At 32.7% G+C, this 20,559-nt stretch overlaps 2 protein-coding genes across 2 annotated transcripts; one reads left to right on the forward strand and one right to left on the reverse strand.

Moving 5' to 3' along the window:
* The first annotated feature begins 9,843 nt into the window (after positions 1–9,843).
* On the forward strand, positions 9,844–12,929 carry LOC117930578 (MLP-like protein 28). The gene is made up of 2 exons (XM_034851238.1): positions 9,844–10,129; positions 12,429–12,929. The coding sequence occupies exons 1-2, from the start codon at positions 9,943–9,945 to the stop codon at positions 12,695–12,697; spliced, it is 456 nt and encodes a 151-aa protein (XP_034707129.1). The 5' UTR covers positions 9,844–9,942; the 3' UTR covers positions 12,698–12,929.
* A 3,282-nt stretch (positions 12,930–16,211) lies between these two features.
* Positions 16,212–19,932, reverse strand: LOC117924788 (phosphomethylethanolamine N-methyltransferase-like). Its single transcript, XM_034843505.1, has 12 exons — positions 19,596–19,932; positions 19,365–19,480; positions 18,795–18,932; positions 18,562–18,699; positions 18,304–18,447; positions 18,069–18,179; positions 17,842–17,983; positions 17,328–17,608; positions 16,992–17,153; positions 16,853–16,906; positions 16,682–16,756; positions 16,212–16,553 (listed from the first exon to the last, which is right to left on the reverse strand). The coding sequence occupies exons 1-12, from the start codon at positions 19,606–19,608 to the stop codon at positions 16,455–16,457; spliced, it is 1,473 nt and encodes a 490-aa protein (XP_034699396.1). The 5' UTR covers positions 19,609–19,932; the 3' UTR covers positions 16,212–16,454.
* Positions 19,933–20,559: the final 627 nt, after the last annotated feature.

The raw sequence follows: 20,559 nt of genomic DNA on the forward strand, positions 1-20,559 counted from the left end.
GTTCTTGTTAAATTGCTTAGATTTGTAATTCATATCAATGAAGAAATTGATGACCACCTTGTTTAGATATAAACATAAAATGTCATAGTTTGGTACTATTTGATAGCTTCTCATATAAATAATGTTAATATCATGTGTCGTATAAAATGAATGAGCTATAGTTCAACCATGTTTTAGTCTTTTATTTGAGTGTGGGAAGGTTTGCAATCTTTTGAAATATCTTATTATTGAATGTTGTTTATTTGTTTCCTATTTAATGAGAGAGAAGCTTGGTTTGGTTTGTGTATTGGTTCACTTCAATTTTTTGGTAATAGGTAATTAAGATGGGCGAATGATAGTTTTGCAGCCACTAAGCCTCATGGAGCTATAGCATATGGGACATCAGAAACCTAATCATGGCAAGTAGGTTAGGCGGGCCGAGTTTGCCCACGACCCAGCATTGTTCGGGACATGCCGGGCTAGCCTAGACACGACAATTCTGTCACAAAATAAAGTTGGGCTAGAACAGTACTGTCCATTAAATCGTATTGGGCCATGAGTGGTGGCCCATTGTACCGGCCGTGGCTATTTGGGCTTCTGCCTGCCCCCATCGATCGGGGCATAGCCCAACCTAAACCTATAACTATCGTGGTCTAGCTCTGCCCATGAAGTGTGCCACCCATAGGCCTAGGGGATCATAGGCCTTTTGGCTATAGTCTGCAGGCCTATCCTTGTGTGTAGGCTAAGTAAAAATAAATAGTTTAGAGTGAGAGTTGAAGCCCAGCATGAAAGCAAATGTGGTCAACCTTTTTAAACAATTTTAAAAATACAAAGATTTGAATATAATTGTCCGTGTGTTTAATACCTATGTAAGACACTAAGAATACGTTGCATTTGTTACATTTAATCATTTCACTTCAAGTATGATTTCATTTATTATCACTTTCACACATGATTGTTCATCACTTGAAGTGAGATGATGTTGTAGATATGTCTTATCATGGCGACTAAAACTATTAACCTACTCTGTTGACTTTAATATGTCCTAATGGTTAACTTTAATCTCTCTTATTGTTTTTTTTTTCTTTTTTATTTATCATTCGTCATCAATTAAACAAATAACAGTCGTTTCATTACCTAATTTTGATATTTGTTATACAATAATGAAAATATGCAATAAAAAAAAAAAGAATAGTGAAAAATCCTAAAAAAAAAAAAAAACCATAAATAAAGAAAGAAATTCATTATATCAATACAAAATGGGAAGGTTGCGAATAGTTATAAAAATTCGATTCGATTTCTTTACTACCATCATAAACTCTAAAAAAAAATCTCATAATTATTGTTTCATTATATATGTCACACTATGAATTTTTCAGGTTAGACTATATAGAATTCAGGTCACCAAACTCTAAAAACATCAATTCATAATGATTGAATGTGAGTTAGAGATTCACAAATTAAAACTAATGTGATGAAAAGTTTGGTTGTATTTGAAAGCATGAAAAACCCTTTGCCAAGTAAACAGAGCCCAATGAATAACATTAAGAAAGATGTAACTCAAAGCATAAATAATTCATTATTATTATTATTATTATTATTATTTTACCCTAAGATAAAGACTTGATTCATGCTCATTCTATAAAGACAGATTGCAAGGATCTAGGCAATGATTGAACAGATAGCCTACAATCAAGCAAGATCATTCAAAATCAATTTTGTATATTCTTGTAACCGTTGTTTGTTGTGTTGACTTTAACAAATCTGTAACTGCTATATAGTTGTAGACAAATTAATGTACATTGCCATAAATAGTTTTTCCTAGCTATGTATATAAGTCAGCTCTTATTACATCAATAAAAGTGTGAAAATTTTCATTGAAAACAACAGTGTTATTTCTTCTATATGGTATCAGAGCTATTCTCTCAAGAGCATCCGATCCCAAATATGTCGTCCTCCTCATAATCCATCCCACTCAATACCCATCCCATTTCCGACACTGATAAACAACTTATTGCCCTCAATATCATTGCCCAAATCAATGAAAAGTTAACACCCTCCACTTTTCCTCAATGGTGTGATCAATTTGAAGCACTCCTTATTGGCTATGATTTGCTTGACTATGTCAATAGCATATCTTCTTGTCATTCTCTCGTTGGCACTTCAACTACCAATCTCAACAAAATTGATTGGGTTCGACATGATAAACTTATCCTTAGTGCCATCCTAGCATCTACATCCTCCACAATTACACCGCTCATAGCCACAACAAAAACATCACACAAGGCTTGGAATAAACTCAACACGTTATATGCTAGTCGTTTAAGAACAAGGGCTATGCAACTCACGAAGGAACTCACCTTGATTCGACGTGGAAATAAGTCAATTTTTGACTTTTTGCATGTTGTGAAGGCTCTGGTGGATGAAATCGCCATCATCGATCATCCAATTTCTGATGACAATTTAACCTTCTATGTCTTGAATGGGTTAGGGCCTGATTTTCATGAGATCACTACACCAATCCAAGCACGGGAGAAGTCCTTGGTGTTTGAAGAGTTGCACGACCTCTTAGTGGGTCACGAATCCTACCTTCGGTGTCTGGAAGTTGCTACTCAACAGATGGTGATGACAGCAAACTTCACAAACAAATGCCAACCTTTATCTGGAGGTGACTTTTCAAAGAAGTCTTATAAACCCAACAGGTCTCAACGTAATCAAGGCCAAAGCTCAGCCCGCCAATCCAATGGCCATCAACGTGATGGACGTCGCTCCAACTATGGGTCTGACAAACCCATTAACAACCATAAACGTTACACGCCACGTTGTTAGTTTTGTGAACATATGGGTCATACTGCAAATCATTGTCTTTAACTCCAGTCCAAAGATTTCATAGTCAACTGTGTGACTTCTTCTAACGGAAAAGACAAAACTTGGCTCATGGACTCAACGGCCTCTCACAATATAACGGGTGATCTTGCAAATTTGTCCATTCACAATGAATATGATGGTATTGATGAAGTAAGTCTTGGTGATGGTTCAGGTTCAGGTTTGACTGTCTCACACATTGGTTCTTTGGAATTACACTCACCCAACCATACTTTCATCTTCAGTGATACCCTTTGTGTTCCAAACCTTTCCAAAAATTTAATTTCCGTTCATCATCTTACTAAACAAAATAACATTATTGTTGAATTTCACCATTTTCATTTCTTTGTGAAGGACAAGATCACGGGGGCGATTCTACTTCAAGGAGCATGTGAAAATGGTGTCTACATTTTTCCAGAATCAATGATGTCTCCCACTTCCAAAATGGTTGCTAATGTGCATGAACGGACCTCAATTGATGGGTGACACAAGCGTCTTGGACATCCATTTCTTTGAATAGTCCAACATCTTGTTAAGAATTTTTCTCTTCCCGTTGTTAAAGAAGAAAATCTTTCTCAATTATGTAGTTCATGCTCCATTAATAAAGCACATCAACAACCTTTTACCAATAATCTTCAAAGTCATGCACCACTTGAAGTTATTTAAACTGATGTTTGGGGACTTGCACATTATACCGAAATCAACGGATCTCGTTATTACCTCATTTTGGTTGACTACTTCACAAAATACATGCGGTTCTATCCAATGGCTACAAAATCCAAGGTGTCTACAATTTTTCCTCACTTCAAAAAACTTGTAGAAACACGTTTCCAAACCAAAATAAAAAATTTGTACTCTGATAATGGTGGGGAATTCATTGCTTTAAAATCCTTTTTATTGGTCAATGGTATTGGTCACTATACCACCGCCCTACACACTCCACAACAAAATGGTGTCTTTGAGCGTCGTCACCGTCATCTTGTCGAAACGAGTCTCACTTTTCTCCATGATACATCGCTACCTTTTTCATATTGGCCTCATGTTTTCCAAACAACATCCTATCTAATCAATAGACAACCCACTTCTCTTCTTCAAAACCGTTCTCCTTTTGAAGCTCTCTTTGGTCAAAAACCAAATTACCTCAAATTAAGAAAATTTGGGTGTCTATGTTGCCCACTTACCCGACCCTACAACACTCATAAAATGCAGCCAAAATCTTCACTTTGTGTGTTTATCGGGTACTCTCAAACCCAAAGTGCCTACAAATGTCTTAACCTTAAAACTCACAAGATTTACATTTCTAGGCATGTTCTATTCGACAAACCAAACACTCTCACTCTATCTTCTACCACCAAACACCAGAATCTCACAATGCCCTTTTGTTCTTCGATGCCTAGGTCACGTCCATGCCCTCGCCAATGCCGTCTGCCCTGCTGCCCGCATCAACGACTCTGGAAGGTGTAGTCGTCATCATCGCATCCTCCTCAAGTAATCTCATCAACCCTCTTTCTTCTTATCTTCCGATTTCATCTGAAAATTTAGGTCAAAATTCCTTGCACTTGAATTTTTCATCTCCTAATTCTAGTCCCAATACTTGTCTGCTTGATTCAAACTCATTGCTTTCTCACTCCTCACCTGTTGAGCAAACACTAGGACAGATTGAAAATTCCCAAAACTCGAATGCTCAAATTCTCTCAAACCCATATGTTCAACATCTTCACCAAATGACCACTCAGTCAATGAGCAAAATTTTCAAACCCAAACAACTCAATTCTGGGCCTAAACATCCACTCCCTGAGACCATTGAACCAACCTGTGTGAGTCAGGCCTTATCTCAACCACAATGGCGTGATGCTATGTCTAGTGAGCTTACAGCTCTCATGAAGCATGGAACTTGGGATTTAGTGTCAATCCCTTTGAACTGTAACCCGGTGGGTTGCAAGTGGGTGTTCAAGGTCAAGAGAAAACCTGATGGATCTGCGGATCGATTCAAAGTGTGCTTAGTTGCAAATGGTTATAATCAACGTCCAGAGCTTGATTACAAAAAGACCTTCAGTCCAATAGTTAAACCAGTCACCATTAGAATCGTTTTGTCTATTGCTGTTGTGAATGATTGGGATTTAAGGCAAATGGATGTTAGTAATGTCTTTTTTACATGGTGCACTATCTAAAACTGTATATATGATGCAACCCCCGGGTTTCAAAGATCCATCTAAACCCAATCATGTTTGCAGTCTTAAAAAGACAATATATGGCCTCAAACAAGCTCCTAGGGCTTGGTACACTACACTGAAAAATGTACTTCTTGAGCTTGGGTTTGACAATTCCAAAGCTGATTCGTCTTTGTTTATTTATCAAAAAGACTCTATAATATGTTATTCTTGGTGTATGTCGATAATCTTGTGATTACAGGAAATAACAAAAATTTTGTGGTTTCAATTATCAAGCAATTGGGAGATCGTTTCTCTCTTAAGGATATGGGTCTACTTCATTTTTTTCTTGGTGTGGAAGTTGTACCTACTCAAGTAGGACTATTTCTCTCACAACACAAGTACATTTGAGAGTTACTATCAAATACCAACATGAGTGGTACCAAAGATGTCTCAACCACTCTTTCAGCAATTCAATCTCTTAAATTACTTGATGGCACAACAAATGTGGACAACACATAATTTCGAAGAATCATTGGCAGCCTGCAGTATCTTTCTTTAACGCATTTAGATATTTCATTCGTGGTAAACAAGTTGTCCCAATTCATGCACAAGCCTACCACTACTCACTTCACAGCAACAAAAAGGCTTCTTCAGTACTTAAAGCAAACCATCTTCCACGGTATACAACTCACAAAATCTGAACCTCCAATTTTAATTATCTATTCCGATACCGATTAGGTTAGAAATATTGATGATCAAACCTCCATATTTGTCTATATTAGCTTCTTAGGCCCAAATCCCATTTCATGGAGCTCAAATAAACAAAGAGTAGTTGCAAGATTTACCACCGAAGCTGAATATCAAGCCCTTGCAAATACGGCATCCGAGACAATGTGGCTTTTTGGACTTCTTCACGAGTTGGGTTTTCCACTAAAAACAACTCCCTTATTACTCTGTGATAACCTTGGTGCTACGTATCTAAGTTTCAATCCAGTCCAACATTCACGCATGAAACACATACAAATTGATTTCCATTTTGTTCGTGATATAGTTCAACGTGGTTCTCTCCAAGTTCGACATGTTCATACACAAGACCAATTGGTTGATTTGTTGACAAAGCCATTGTCAAGACAAAGAACCGAAATGTTGAGATACAAGATTGGGCTTGCTGATGGAAGCTCAATCTTGCGCGGGCGTATAAAGATAGATTGCAATGATTGAACAGATAGCCTACAATCAAGTAAGATCATTCAAAATCAATTTTATATATTCTTCTAACCGTTGTTTGTTGTGTTGACTTTAACAAATTTGTATCTGCTGTATAGTTGTAGACAAATTGATGTACATTGTCGTAAATAGTTTTTCTTAACTATGTAAATGAGTCAACTCTTATTACATCAATCATTCAAAATCAATTTTGTATATTCTTGTAATCATTGTTTGTTGTGTTGACTTTAACAAATCTGTAACTACTGCATAGTTGTAGACAAATTGATGTACATTGCCGTAAATAGTTTTTTCTAGCTATGCATATAAGTAAACTCTTATTACATCAATAAAAGTGTGTGAAAATTTTCATTGAAAACAATAGTGTTATTTCTTCTATACACCCTACTTGCATTTGCTAGATTTAATAATTTCACTATAAGTGCTTTTCCATTTGTTGTCGTTGTCACACATAGTTGTTAAACACTAAATTTGAGATGATATTTTTGATATGTCCTATTCTCCTTTAGTCTCTTATTAGTCAACTTCAATCTCTCTCCTTGTTTATTTCTTTTAGTTATTTATTATTTGTCACCAATTAAATGAATTACCGTTGTTTTATAATCTAATTTTGACATCAATTCATGATAAGTGAATGCGGGCTAGAGATTCACAAATTTAAATGGAACAATTATGATTTAGGGTTAGTTAAAGCAAATAATGGATTTAATGTTTACATATTTAGTAAAATTGATGCTAGGATATGAAGTATAAAAAACAAAAATAACCTTAAAAGAAATAAGGAAAAGTGAATATGCTTGTAGGTCTCATTCTTATAATTTTTTGCCTTTTACATATTCTTTCCCATTTTCTTTACTCTCCCCTTTTGATTTCCAAATGTCACATTTATTTTACTTTTTCTTTTAAATTTCTTTTCTAAAAATATTTTAATATTTTTCCATATCTCTTTTTATTAAAAAAATTTGAAAAATGACAGGACAATAGATATATTAATAGACTTTTAGTTATACATTTTTAATCTTTAATTTAATTTAATTTTTATATTTTATTATTGAATAAGTTAAATTTTAAGTAAAAACAAATATTTTCTATAATTTAAATTTATTTTTAGTTTTTTTTAATTTTCTTATTTTATTTTATTACTAATAATATAACATCTTAGTAATGTTGTTGAAAGTAATTAATAAAACTTTCATTAAAATTTAATATTAATAATAGCAGTTTTACAATTTAATTTTCATATATTTGAAAGAGAGCAATAACTTTTTTGTTTTAGATTTTTTACATATATTTTAGATTTTTCATACGTATATGTTATTATTATATGAAATAAAAAATCATGTTGAAATCATTTAAAAAATATTTTTAATATTTTCATTTTAAATTTTATTTTGAAAAATAATTTAAAGTCATATATTGAAATAAACTTTTCAAATCAAAATTTTACTTTGCAAGTGGGTTTAATTTATTTATCTTCATCATTTAAAAAAATAAATCACTAGAGAAACTAAAAGGTCAAATAAAAAAATTACAAGAAGGTGCATTGCAGATGATACAACATAGTCATATAGTATAAATTGATTTTATATAAGTTCCATGTCCTTTGAATATTTTTGGCATTATGAAAAAAATCATAACCTTCAATTTAATTATAAATATTTGTTAATTTTAAGTTGAATTTTACGTCTTTTATGGACTTTAGGCCTATTATCAATTTTATCTATCCCTAAAATATAATTGTCTTGGATCGTGACATTCATTCAAGAGCGAAAAACTCTTTATTGAATAAGTGGGGAATCCAATAAATAGCATTAGAAAAGTGCACCTCAAAACGTTCATTCTTTTCTTTTATTTCCAAAGAAGAAGGGGCTGATTTATGCTCATTATACTTGCATTAGCTAGATCTAGTCATTTCACTTTAAGCGCTTTTTCATTTATTATTGCTTTCACGTACCGTTGTTCATCACTTAATATGAGATGATATTATTGAGATACGCCCTATTCATGCATGGTGGCCAAAATTTTACTTTGCAAGTGGGTTTAATTTATTTATCTTCATCATTTAAAAAAATAAATCACTAGAGAAACTAAAAGCCCAAAGAAAAAAATTACAAGAAGATGCATTGCAAATGATACAATATAGTCATATAGTATAAATTGATTTTATATAATTTTCATGTCCTTTGGATATTTTTGGTATTACGAAAAAATCATATCCTTTAATTTAATATGAGATGATATTATTGATATACGATTCATGCATGGTGGCCAAAATTATTGATCCACTCTGTTGACTTTAATCTCTCATTAATTGATCATTTATTTTATGCTATTATTATATTTACACATTTTCATTTATTTTTATGAGAGGAGACCCGTTGTACACGTGGAGAAAGCTTGTCCAAATGTATATATAAGATGGTGACAGCCACCTTTATCCATTCAATAATAACAGAGAAAGATAATGCATGCATTCGGGTGTGGTACGTGAAGTCAGAAAGGTAGCTAATGTTTTGACGGGTAGGACGAAGAGTTGGTAAATTAGCTGTGAAAGCATGCATGGCTGGCCAGAAGCGATGACTCCTCACATCACATCCCCCTACATATAATAATCGATAGAAGGCCCAAGTGTCTCTTGCACCATTACTCCTTGGTTCCTTAGAATTGTTACTGGCAGGTAGAAAAAACAAAAAACATGAGTGCAGTAGGTAAGATTCAAGGATGGTAAGCTCAATCAAGTGTTCCAGTGGAAGCCAGATAGGATTTTAAAATAAATACAGCAAATTTAAGACATGATAATTCAAAAAGTATTTCCAAGTCCATAAGAGACATTTAATTAGAAATTATCTTATATTTCCAGGACAGAAATTTAATTAAAAAATATCTTTTGAAAAGACAAGTTGAATTTATCCTTTAAAATATAATTTTTAAATATAACTTTTAATTAATAGTTTAAAAAATGTGATAGATTTGAAAATAATTTTAAAATTTAATATATATATATATATATATATATATATATATATATATATATATTTTAAAAATGCCCAAATAAGATTGTATGAAAGATATTTGTGCATATAGAATATGAGAGAAAATAAAGGGTGAGAAACCTTTTAAACCAAAATAAATATTAATTTTTAGAGGAAATCTTTTAGAAGAATAATTTTTTCTCTAATAAAAACTCATGATATACAAATCTACTACAAACACAATCACTAAAGACTAAAATACCTAGACCTTGTGCTCTTATCTCCCTTGCTCAGCACCAGAGTTTCACATAAAACCTTTTTTTTTTTTTTCTAAAATAAATTATTTTTAACATGAGTAAAAATGAAAATATAAAATAGGGATGTTTACGTGGCGGGGACACGTTACTTTGACGAGGGCTTTTAAAGGAAATCTAGATTTAAAAAGAAAAAAATGGTAACCTTGATCGCAAAGCCAATAATGATAGACACATGGCAGTGCAATGTCTATCTAGGATGTGACATGACATTAATTTTTGGTTTAACAGGTGGCATGCTTTGAATGAAAACTTGATGAACTGGAGAAAAGCTAATGGCGCCACAGAGGATCCATACCCATTCCCATCCCCTCTATTTAATGGCGAAGTCCCAAGTGTTTTTCTGCACCACTGCCTAAGCTTCTCTTCCACTTCCTTGGTTCTCAGTTTGTTTCCTGAGAATTCTCACTAGAAAGTAGGAATTAGGGAGACATGGGTCTAGTAGGTAAGCTTGAGGCTGAAATTCTGATCCTGGCTCCTGCTGATAAGTTTCATGAGGTTTGGGGAGGCAGGCCTCACCACATGTCCAGTGTCTCCCCTGGAAAGGTTCAGAAAGTTGACCTGCACGAGGGTGACTGGGGCAATGTCGGCTCTGTCATCGAGTGGAGCTACGTTATTGGTAAGCCAACTCTCACTCCACACCACCTCTATCCACTCAACATTATGTATATTTTTGCAAAAATGCTTTACATCATGAAATAATCTGCTCTTTTTATAATATGTTTTTATTTGGACAAGTGATTCATAGACGCATATTCGCCTTGTTAGCATCACTTGCATATAATCCGCATTTTTGAAGCACAAATTCCATGTTCTACTTTCATATATACTTGTATTCGATTTTAAGAAGTATTTTTAATATTTATAATACTTAATTTTTTTTTATTATTTAAGTATTTAAAAAATTGAAAACGTTTTTTAAACACTTTAATTCTTTATTCTATATATTTTACAATTATTAAAGGAATGAATATGGGAACACGAAATAAAAATAATAAAGAGGATTAATATTTGATTATTCTTAATTTATAAAATAATATTATTTCAAATGGATTTTTATTATTATACGTCGTATTTTCGCATATACCACTTTCCATGATATAATAATTTAAGTTTGGATAAAATAAATTTCTTTTTGTATTTTACTATATACTCATTTAATATTAAAAAATAAATCATAACTAATTTTGTAAAAAATTTCTTATTGCATGATTAAAGCTAAAATAAATTTGGTATATATTATTAGCCTTTACCTAATTAGTTAAATTAATTGATAGTTTAACATGAATTAAAGATTTACTTAAGAAGTATTACACATGATTATATATACATACTGATCGATGATTTCAAATTAATATTTAGTTTTTACTTGATGATACATATGGGTTGTAGTCTTGTAGATTGGCAAAATTATTTCACCATTTTTGGCAAAATTATTTCACCATTTTTTAACATACTTGAAGTATCATTCAAAAAAATATTTTCTGAAGAAAAATTTCATCATTAGCTTAATATTTTTTTACACTCGAAAGGATAAAAGAAATGTCTTTTTTTAACATTTAATTGGCATAGGAGATGATTCCTTCCACACTAACACATAATCTCTTAAATTATGAGCATAAATGAACATAATTTATTAATATTATTTTTTAAACTAAAAGTAGTAGTTAGGGTCTGTTTGATGATTATTTTTAAAAATAATTCTAAAAAATAGTTTTTAAAAACCATTATATGATGTTTTGTAAAACAAAAGTCTATTTGAAAACTTAAAATATTTCTACATATGTTTTAAAAATAATTTTTACGTCTACTACTGATTTATTTTTAATTATTTTACATGTTTGTATAATTATTTTTTAAAATAATTCTCAAAAAACAAGGAAAAGACATTTTTATAAAATAGAAAATAATTTTTTATCATTAAATGTGTTTTTTTTTTTGCTATAAAGAACAAAATAATCGTTTTTGAAAACAATTACCAAATAAACACCTAATTTTTTTTAATTATTTTTAATTCTTAAATAGTCATTTTAAAAAAAATATATAAAAATAAGAATGAAGATGCAATTTGAATTATAAAAAATAGTAATGAAAATTTGGACGGTTAGATGATGATATAAATAAATAAAACATATAAATAAACTTAAAATATAAAAATGAGTTCAACTATAAAATAATGAGATTAAATACAAAACGTGAATTCTAAAGTTTAAATGTAATCATTATTTTTATTAATATGTTTCTCGATAGATGTAAATTGTTTTTAACTTTTTACTTTTTGATAGGTCTCAATTAAGCATTGAAGGCTCGATTTGGTAGCGGGCCTGAATTTTAATTGGACCGCACCCATAAACCAAAACAAAAATCTCTAGTGGCATTATTAGACTTGGATTTGGCAAGATTTTCCTCAAGATTTGTCCATTAAAATTTTTGTCCCTTTTTTTTATTGGTGTCTTTTAGTAATGATCGGATGGAAAATTGACTGGTTCGACGAGTATTCAATTATGGCATGTGACATAAGTCATTGCCAACTACCCATTCACATGGTCTCTTATTTTGAATTTCATAAGTATTAATGTAATGGTTTTTCAAACAAATGTCGTTTTCTTCTTTTTTACATTATACCAGGAAGTTAATATGATAATTCAAAAGTACTTAGCACTTAGCAGTACAACCACATGGGCCTTGACACTTGGTGCAACCCCTACACCATGGGTCACCCTTCTTCCTTTTCAATTGTCCTTGATCAAAAACTAATTTTGCCGACCATGATGAAGTACATCTACCATTGAATTTTACAATTTGATAGTATGTTAAAAAATTGACTTTACTTGCGTAAGACTAGCACTTTTCCTAAACACACTAATTTCAATGAAATACAATTCTTCTAATTAGATTATTTTTGTTTGAAACCAAAGATGGGAAAAATCATGTTGCTAAGGAGATTGTGGAAGCCATAGACAATGAAAATAAAGCGGTTACATTTAAAGTCATTGAAGGAGATCTCTTGAAGGAATACAAATCCTTCAAAGCTATTGTCCAAACTATTTCAAAAGGTGAAACCACTTGGGTGCGTTGGACTTTCGAGTATGAGAAGCTCAACAAAGAAATCTCTGCTCCTGTTAAATTGCTTGGATTTGTAATTCATATGAATGAAGAACTAGATGACCACCTTATTCAGGCATAAACATAAGTTGTCATAGTTTGGTGCTACTTGACGGCTTCTCATATAAATAATGTTAATATTGTGTGTTATGTGTGAGATGAATGATCTATAGCTCAACCATGTTTTAGTCATGTATTCAAGTGTGGGAAGGTTTCTAGTTTTTGAAATATTTTATTATTACAAATTGTTTATTTGCCTACATTTAGTGAGAGAAAAGTTTGGTTTGGTTTGGTTTGTCTATTGGTTCACTACATTATTTGTTTTCGTTGAGATATTTATCTTATGATCAAGTAATCCATTTTTATAGTTACCTTATAAAACCTTTGTTTGTAATTTATTGACCTTTTGAAAGGTATACAAGTCACCATGTTTCAAATGTTGACATTGACGTGGGTGTATCATGGTTTTGCAAATCTTAATCTTGTTGTAATAAAAGTGATTCCACTTCATTATCATCTTGAATTTAATAAACAATTGAGTTAACATGCTAGCTATGTTAACTTTTTTTCCCTCATAAAATTTGAGTTGAACATACTTCAAGTGCAAATCCAATTTGAAGATGAAGAACTCAAAAAAAAAAATAAATAAATAAAAATAAAATTAGAAGTCATTTTTTTTTTAATATGCAATTTGAATTGGAAATTCTAACCCTGCCCTCTTCCTTTTTCAACTCAAATTTAGTGTTTTTTTTTTTTTTTAGAAATATTATAAATGTAACTCAAATTTAAAATCAAGGAACACAAATATATATAAAATTAAAGCTTCAACTTCAATTGGTCATCGGTAGGATGGGCGCATGATACCTTTGCAGCCACTAAGCCTCATGGAGCTATATCATATGGGACATCAAAAACCTAATCATGGCGAGTAGGCTAGGCGGGGCCGAGCTTGCCCACGACCCAGCATTGTTCGGGACATGTCGGGCTAGCCCAGGCACGACAATTCTATCACAAGATAATGTTGGGCTAGAACAGTATTGTCCATTAAATCGTGTTGGGCCATGAGTGGTGGCCCATTGTACCAGCCATGGCCCGCCCGTCAACTCCCCTCTCATGCCAATTTTACCCCTCTCAACTCACCTCTATCTCAATACTATCTCATTTATTTATATCTATTCTTAAACAAAAACAAAAAATGTTAAATAGGGCATAGTAGAGTGGATAGTATATAGGAAATTCTCATACCCTTCTTGTCATGTCCCATTTACATTTTTCAAATTTTAAATTTTTTTTTTTTTTTTTTACTTTGATTAAATATAATTTATAAATATTTATAATTTAATTTAATGAAAAGTAATATTCTATTTATGTTTAAAAAATTGAAAAATGAAAAAAAATCAACTAAAATAATTTTTTATTTAAAATTATATATAATCAGGACGGAATAGAGTGATAAAAAATCATACTCGAATCCATCTCAGGTTTTTAAAAACTTTCTAAATCCGATCCAAACTCATTTATCTTTATCCTAAACCCTTTCCATTAGGGAACAAGTTTTTTCAAATACTCAGTTCTTCCCGATTGTTATCCATACCTCATACATTCGCAAAAGGACTAATTTGTGAGAGTATTTTGATGAACTAATAAAATTCATTTTTTTTATGATAGTTAAATGACCAAAACACCCTTTCCAACGTTCAAATAATGACCCATTGTGATGGTATTTTGTTAGATTAACAAAAATTCATTTTTATTAATAAATTTTTCATAGGTTTTGAAAACCTTGAACGTGCACTCTCTCTCTCTCTCTCTCTCATTTTTCCTTTTTTTTCACACTATTCTCTCACAATTACAATTACTTTAAAAATACAATTTAAGCTCAATTTCAAGTCACTAATTTTTGTAGAAACAAAAATTTTCTACAAGCTACATAGAAATGCACATTTGGACAACTTTAGGTATTTATATTTAATTATTTTAAATAATTTTTTTTCTTAATCTCCCCTTTACTTTTCTTTAAATTAAAAATGGGCCTTAGCAACCTAGATTTTGAAAACCTTGAATTTAGAATTGATGAACATTTTGAATTTGATAAATTTAGAATCAATTATACCCAACTCAATTGGTGCCATCCTCCTAACTCTTCTAGGTGAAGCCACAATGACTCTTGGCATGCACATCTACAAGATAGAGTTAAAGACAAAGTTAGTTTTACATATAATCAATATATATGAGGAAATTGGTGCAATGTTTTGACATGATTGAACAATCAAAACTAGGAAGTACCTTATTTGCTTCTCATTTCAAGCTTAGTACAACTTTATCTTCTAACTCAAATATAGAACATCAGTCTAAGTCATGAGTTATTTACTCTAATGCGTAGGTAGCTTGATATACACTATGGTGTGTACAAGGTCAAATATTTCACAAGTTACTAGCTTGATAAGCAAGTACATGCATGATCTTGGTAAAGTACATTAATATGTTGTGAAATGAATTTTGTCATGCATTATGCATACTTTAGATCTTGGTGTGGTTTTTCAATGAGATGATGATCTTGATAAATGTGTGGTAATCGATTATGTTGATCAATTTCAAGTTTTGTATTACTCTTGTTAGAGGACTTGTAAGTAGGAAGTATAGTTTACAATCTACAATTACTTTGTCAACTACAAATAGAAGAAAGTATATTGCATTGGCTGAAGTTGTTAAGGAATCAATTTTGTTACATAAACTGCTTGAAAACTTGGAAGTTATACAAAAACATATTAGTGCATGTTGTGATAGTCAAAGTACTACATAGTTAGCTAAAAACCAAATTTATTGAACACATAAATATATTGATGTTTAGTTTCAATATGCATGAAATTGTTAATGAAGGAAAGATCTGCATATAAAAAATTGAGTTTGCTAGTAATCTTTACATATATAATGACCAAGATAGTGATAACAATCAGGTTCAAGTATTGTTTGGACTTGGTTAGTATCTTGTAAGTTTGAGCACCTTTGAATATATAACAAATTGAATCTAAAATTTTTAAAAACAATAACAATAATAACAAAGAAAGAAAAGAAAAAGAAATTAAAGGATTTAAAAAATATAAAATTTGAAACCTAAAACAAAGGCAAGTAAATTCAATGGTGGAGCCAATGAGTGCATTGCACTGCTTGAAATTTTGTTAAAAATATAGTAGGTAATGGGAATTGAACCCATAACCTTAAGTTTTTTGGTAATAAACTATCTTACTATTAGACTATATTAAAATTTTGATGTTATTCTACCCTCTTTGAAATAAATTCCATATAATGTCCCTCCTCAAACCACCCTCCTGCCTTAGCCCCTACAAGTAATGGACTTCATTGTTCTTGAAAAACTCTTTTTTTGAAGAGTTTTTAAATACAATGTAAAAATGTCACACCAATTACCAAAGCTAACGAGTATTAAAAAAAATTTTAAATGAGAATAAAAACTTTTATTTATTTATTAATTTCTACATACTTCGATTGAGAAGTGGTTTTGAAATTGATCATTTTCGTATCTAAAATCAATTAAAGGTGGAAATATTCATGTTGCCAAGGATGTCGTGGAGGATATAGATGAAGAAAACAAGTCCATCACTTTCAAAGTCATTGATATGGTTGAGCAAGGACAACATGAAAATGCCATATTGTAGATCACTAATACATCCACTTGCCATTTCATTCTATTTAAGCTTATTTATGGAACAGTGACTCTAAGCCCAGAAACCACGAAACTCAGCTGAGCTCAACCACTTGTTGGTACTAGAAACACCCAAATGGCCAATATGCCTTTTGCCTGGCGAAGAAGAACCCTCAAGTCAATTTTTCTTGGCTATGAACAATCCCCACCTCTGTTCACCCGATGAGCTCCTGTTCAGTTTTGATTTCCATCCACCAACAATCTCGTTATAGTCCTCCTAAGATTATTCCACGGCCGAGGAAATGAGAGGGAGTTAGAACTCAATTACCAATGATGGAAAGAAGTTAAAAAGAAAGGATGCCACAAATAAAATTACAGAAGGGAAAAAAAATTTACAGAACCCACTTCAGAAAAGTCTTGAATGAATTCGTCTTTGTTCTTCTCAACAGCATCCATTTCCCTTTGCAACACTTTGATGAACTGAAAGATGGTGAAAACAACTTGTATTAACTTATGAATATAAATGGTGAAACAACCAACAGAGAGAATATGAATGAGAGCAGAACTTATTTGGACCTGTTCTGTTCTGTCCTCTGCGATGACCTCACCAAAACCAGCATCTTTGAGCATCTGGCAGTGGTTCAAAGGGCAGTAAATTAGATTAACATGTGCTAAAAACAAAAGCTTAATGTGTAATATTTTATGTGGCTATTACCTGACCATATGCCTTTACATCGTGCAGATCATATCCTCTCTGTTCAATATACTCTTGGAATTCTGGTGATGGAGGTCCTGCTCTTTTACAGTAATCAGTAATAAGAACTTTTCCTCCAGGCTTCAGCCACTTGAAGAAGGACTTGAACAAGGCGGGCTTGTCCTAAAAAATTCCACAGCTACCGTCAGATGGCGGTATATGAAGAAAAGGAAAAACCATAATTAATAATAAAAAAATTCGGCTGTGTTGGATGTGCATGGTCAGAGGTTCAAAAGATCCTTCAGAGTCGTTTATCATGATTCATGAAACCGCTGCAAAGGATGTGAAAATGACTACCTGTATGTGAAGAATGGTATCACGGCTGTAGATCACATCAAATGTATTATCAGGATACGTTTTCTTGGTGCAATCAGCAACCTCGAATTCGACCAGGCATTTGCGGCCAATGGCACGTTCAAGAGCAATGGAGATCATATTTATTGATAGATCGATACCAACAACCTCAACATCAAAATCCTCTGCCATGTAGAAGTCACCTCCACCGATGCCACAGCCTACATCTAGGACCTTTTGGCCAGGCTTAAGGTCCAATTTTGCCACAAATTCTTTTGTTGTTTCTGTTCAAATCAAATAAAGTAAAGAGATTTAAATTAGTTGCAGTTAAGAATGCGAATAACCTCCAATGATTGCGAAAATTTTGTTTGACTGAAACTGGAAGGGATCATAAAATCGTTCTCTGTAGCAGTGATTTCAAAATTCGGAGTCTGAAACTTGATATGCGAGCAACAAAAACGAAGGACAAGCAAGTTATTGTGCTAAACTTAGGAGAAAACTTGGAAATTCGTCATACCAAGTCCCCCTGTACTCACAAAGCCTTCACCAAAGACACGTTCATAGCGTAATATGCCCCTGCATTTATACTGTACATTATCCAGGAAACGTTGGAACCCCTTGTCATTTTGTGAATTAACTTTCTGCCATAACCAATAGATCTGCATGATAAAAAACCGAGAAGGCTTATTTGAATTTCAGATGGAAAGAAACCACTTTCAGCTAAACAGCAGTTAAAGCCATTGCCTGGTTTTGATTCTTTTTGTTTCTCACATAAGCTCCAACACATTTGAAGGTGATAAGTGAGAATTCAGAGGAGTTCCCAAAGTCATCAGACATATGGCATTCCTTAAAGACCTGCAATGCAACTCAAGGAAGAAATATAAAGTAAGTTCTTTTTACAAGTGTTTCATTGTGTAATGTTGACTATGTCGCTGATACAAATTCCACTCTTGTGATAGTGTCAAAATAAAAGACTAACCTTTGTGTAAAATCTGGGTTCACGATAGTGTGTCGGGTTCTTTTTCCTTTTAAAATCACCTGATTGATGAAAACAAGACTCTCTAAAGAAGAGAAAACCTCCAACTTTCAACCATTTAACCATCCTTTCAGCTAGATCCTCAACCTGCCGCCCATACAAAAACAGGGAAGGCACTTCAAATTAATGAACATAATTGCATGATCGATCGAAGATCGTGTTCCAGAGGTTGGGGGCATTAAACACAACCATGGTTACTACCTCTTTGTCTGAGAGATACATTAGTAGCCAATTTGAGAAAATCAAGTCGACAGAACCTGGTGAAATATCCAGGTCGGGAGATGTAACATCAGCACACACGAACTTAGTATTCTTGAAGCGCCCATTGATGACTTCATTCTGCAGAGTTCCCATGGTATTAAGAGAAGATTCAAGCATATACAAGGTGAGAATTTTCTATAAAATTGGTTCGTGTGAGCTGGAATTAAATTCACCTCACGGATCACACTTTCAATGAAATCAATGGCAAGGACTTGACCAGCCTGCTTAGCTAATTCGCCTGTGAAACGCCCAATTCCTGCCCCTAGTTCCACGACATATTTTCCTTCAAGGGGCGGCAGGAGAGAGAGTAACTGGGAGAAATTCGATTAAACTCAGTTTCAAAGCTCAAATTTGTGAAAGAATTGAGAACCTCAATGATATGAGATGACAATGAATCACCATCAAGAAATAGCTACCATGCATCACACTTATGACCAATTTCTTCCTTTTTTTAATCTGTTTGAATCGTTATCATATTTCCTTAATTGGAAAGGTAGCTTTTGGGCTTTGTGCCGCAAGCAAATTAATGACAATGAAGGGAGGGGTTGGCTTTAGCATGTATCCGAAGATAGAACTAACCCAGGAAGAAAAAAAAAAAGGGAAAAGGAAAAAAAATAATTATTTCCTTTCTTTGAAAGTGAAAGTCAATAATTTACAACAGAACTACCCAATCCAATTCCACCTAGTCAATGTTATAAGAAAAACTTCCAATGAAGTCCCCTGTATAACATAACGTTTCTCACCTCAGGCCTCTCTTCTTTGTCGAGATCGGACGCTTGTGAATCCAGCATCATAGCTTCAACAGTCAATTCTGCGGAGTGTTCCATCCAGTAGCTCTTTTGAACGTCACGTTCTTCCCCTATCAAACAACCAGAGCAAAATTTCCAATAAAAAATAATGTCATACAAAGAATGTTTTGTGTCCCCTTGTTCTAAACGTGATGGAAGCAGACAAAGCTGAATCAGAAATCTCACCCAAGGAAGCCATGGTTGCTGTTCTGCTGCTTCTAGTTTAGTTAATTTTATATGCCCTATATGTATAATTCAAAGCAAATGCATGCTACAATCCTTGACTGAGCAACAAGGTACACGTGAATAACACCAACAGCCACACACCGACACACGCACACCTCTCACACACCAAGTGCAACCACAGAAATTGTTAGAACATTGATAGTGTGTGAATGTTTATATAGGAAAATGCAGGTGGGGATCTACGGCTATTATCATCACACTTTGCTTGTTGGCTTTTGTTAAAATGAATCAGGAAGAAGATCACAGAATCTGAGTCTACCAAAAGAGCCAAGTAGCGGCGACCCGTGGCTATGTGAAATTAATGGGCCTAGGCCACGTATTGCTTGAGACTTGAGAGCGACCCGTTGCCTGAGGCTACATTTGGACAGTCCTAGCTATCTTATTTCCCACTCAATCTTATAATAAAACACAATATTCTTTAAAATTGCACCACATATTTTCATAATCAAGGATATTTGAATAAAAATATATGGCCTTTGAGGCCAATGAAGGGAGGGGATGAAGTACTGAACCAAGGTAGTTGTGGGATTATCTTTCGGCGGTTGCATCATTGCATTGCCAATGGCCTTTGAAATATACGAAAACAGCAGCAGTTGTTGATTGTTTTTTCTTTGGAGTAATTGTTCTGTTTCCTTGAAACATCAAGATTCCAATTCCTTTTTAATCATAACGTCCCCATATTTATTGTTATTGTTATCATATTTTTTTTCAAGTGTATATTTAAATAACAAAAACAAAAATAAAAATTTTTACTATCTCAAATTTTAAAATCTTTTAAAATTAATAATTTTGAGATGTTTTATTTTTATTAAAAATATTTTTTTTTATTTTAAAAATAAAAAATAAAAAGAGAAAAAAAGGATGTTAAATATTTTAATTTATACTATTTTATTTTAATAGGCCA

Source organism: Vitis riparia, chromosome 1, assembly GCF_004353265.1.
Source record: "Vitis riparia cultivar Riparia Gloire de Montpellier isolate 1030 chromosome 1, EGFV_Vit.rip_1.0, whole genome shotgun sequence".
Classification (NCBI taxonomy): Eukaryota; Viridiplantae; Streptophyta; class Magnoliopsida; order Vitales; family Vitaceae; genus Vitis; species Vitis riparia.

Excerpts from the sequence above, each read along its gene's own strand:
- LOC117930578 (XM_034851238.1), top strand. The coding sequence starts at position 9,943 with ATGGGTCTAGTAGGTAAGCTTGAGGCTGAAATTCTGATCCTGGCTCCT. Across the intron at positions 10,130-12,428 it reads CGAGTGGAGCTACGTTATTG|ATGGGAAAAATCATGTTGCT; the intron begins GTAAGCCAACTC and ends TTGAAACCAAAG.
- LOC117924788 (XM_034843505.1), bottom strand. Across the intron at positions 17,984-18,068 it reads ACAAAAAGAATCAAAACCAG|ATCTATTGGTTATGGCAGAA; the intron begins GCAATGGCTTTA and ends TTTATCATGCAG. Across the intron at positions 16,554-16,681 it reads TCATTCAAGACTTTTCTGAA|GAGGACTATAACGAGATTGT; the intron begins GTGGGTTCTGTA and ends GAATAATCTTAG.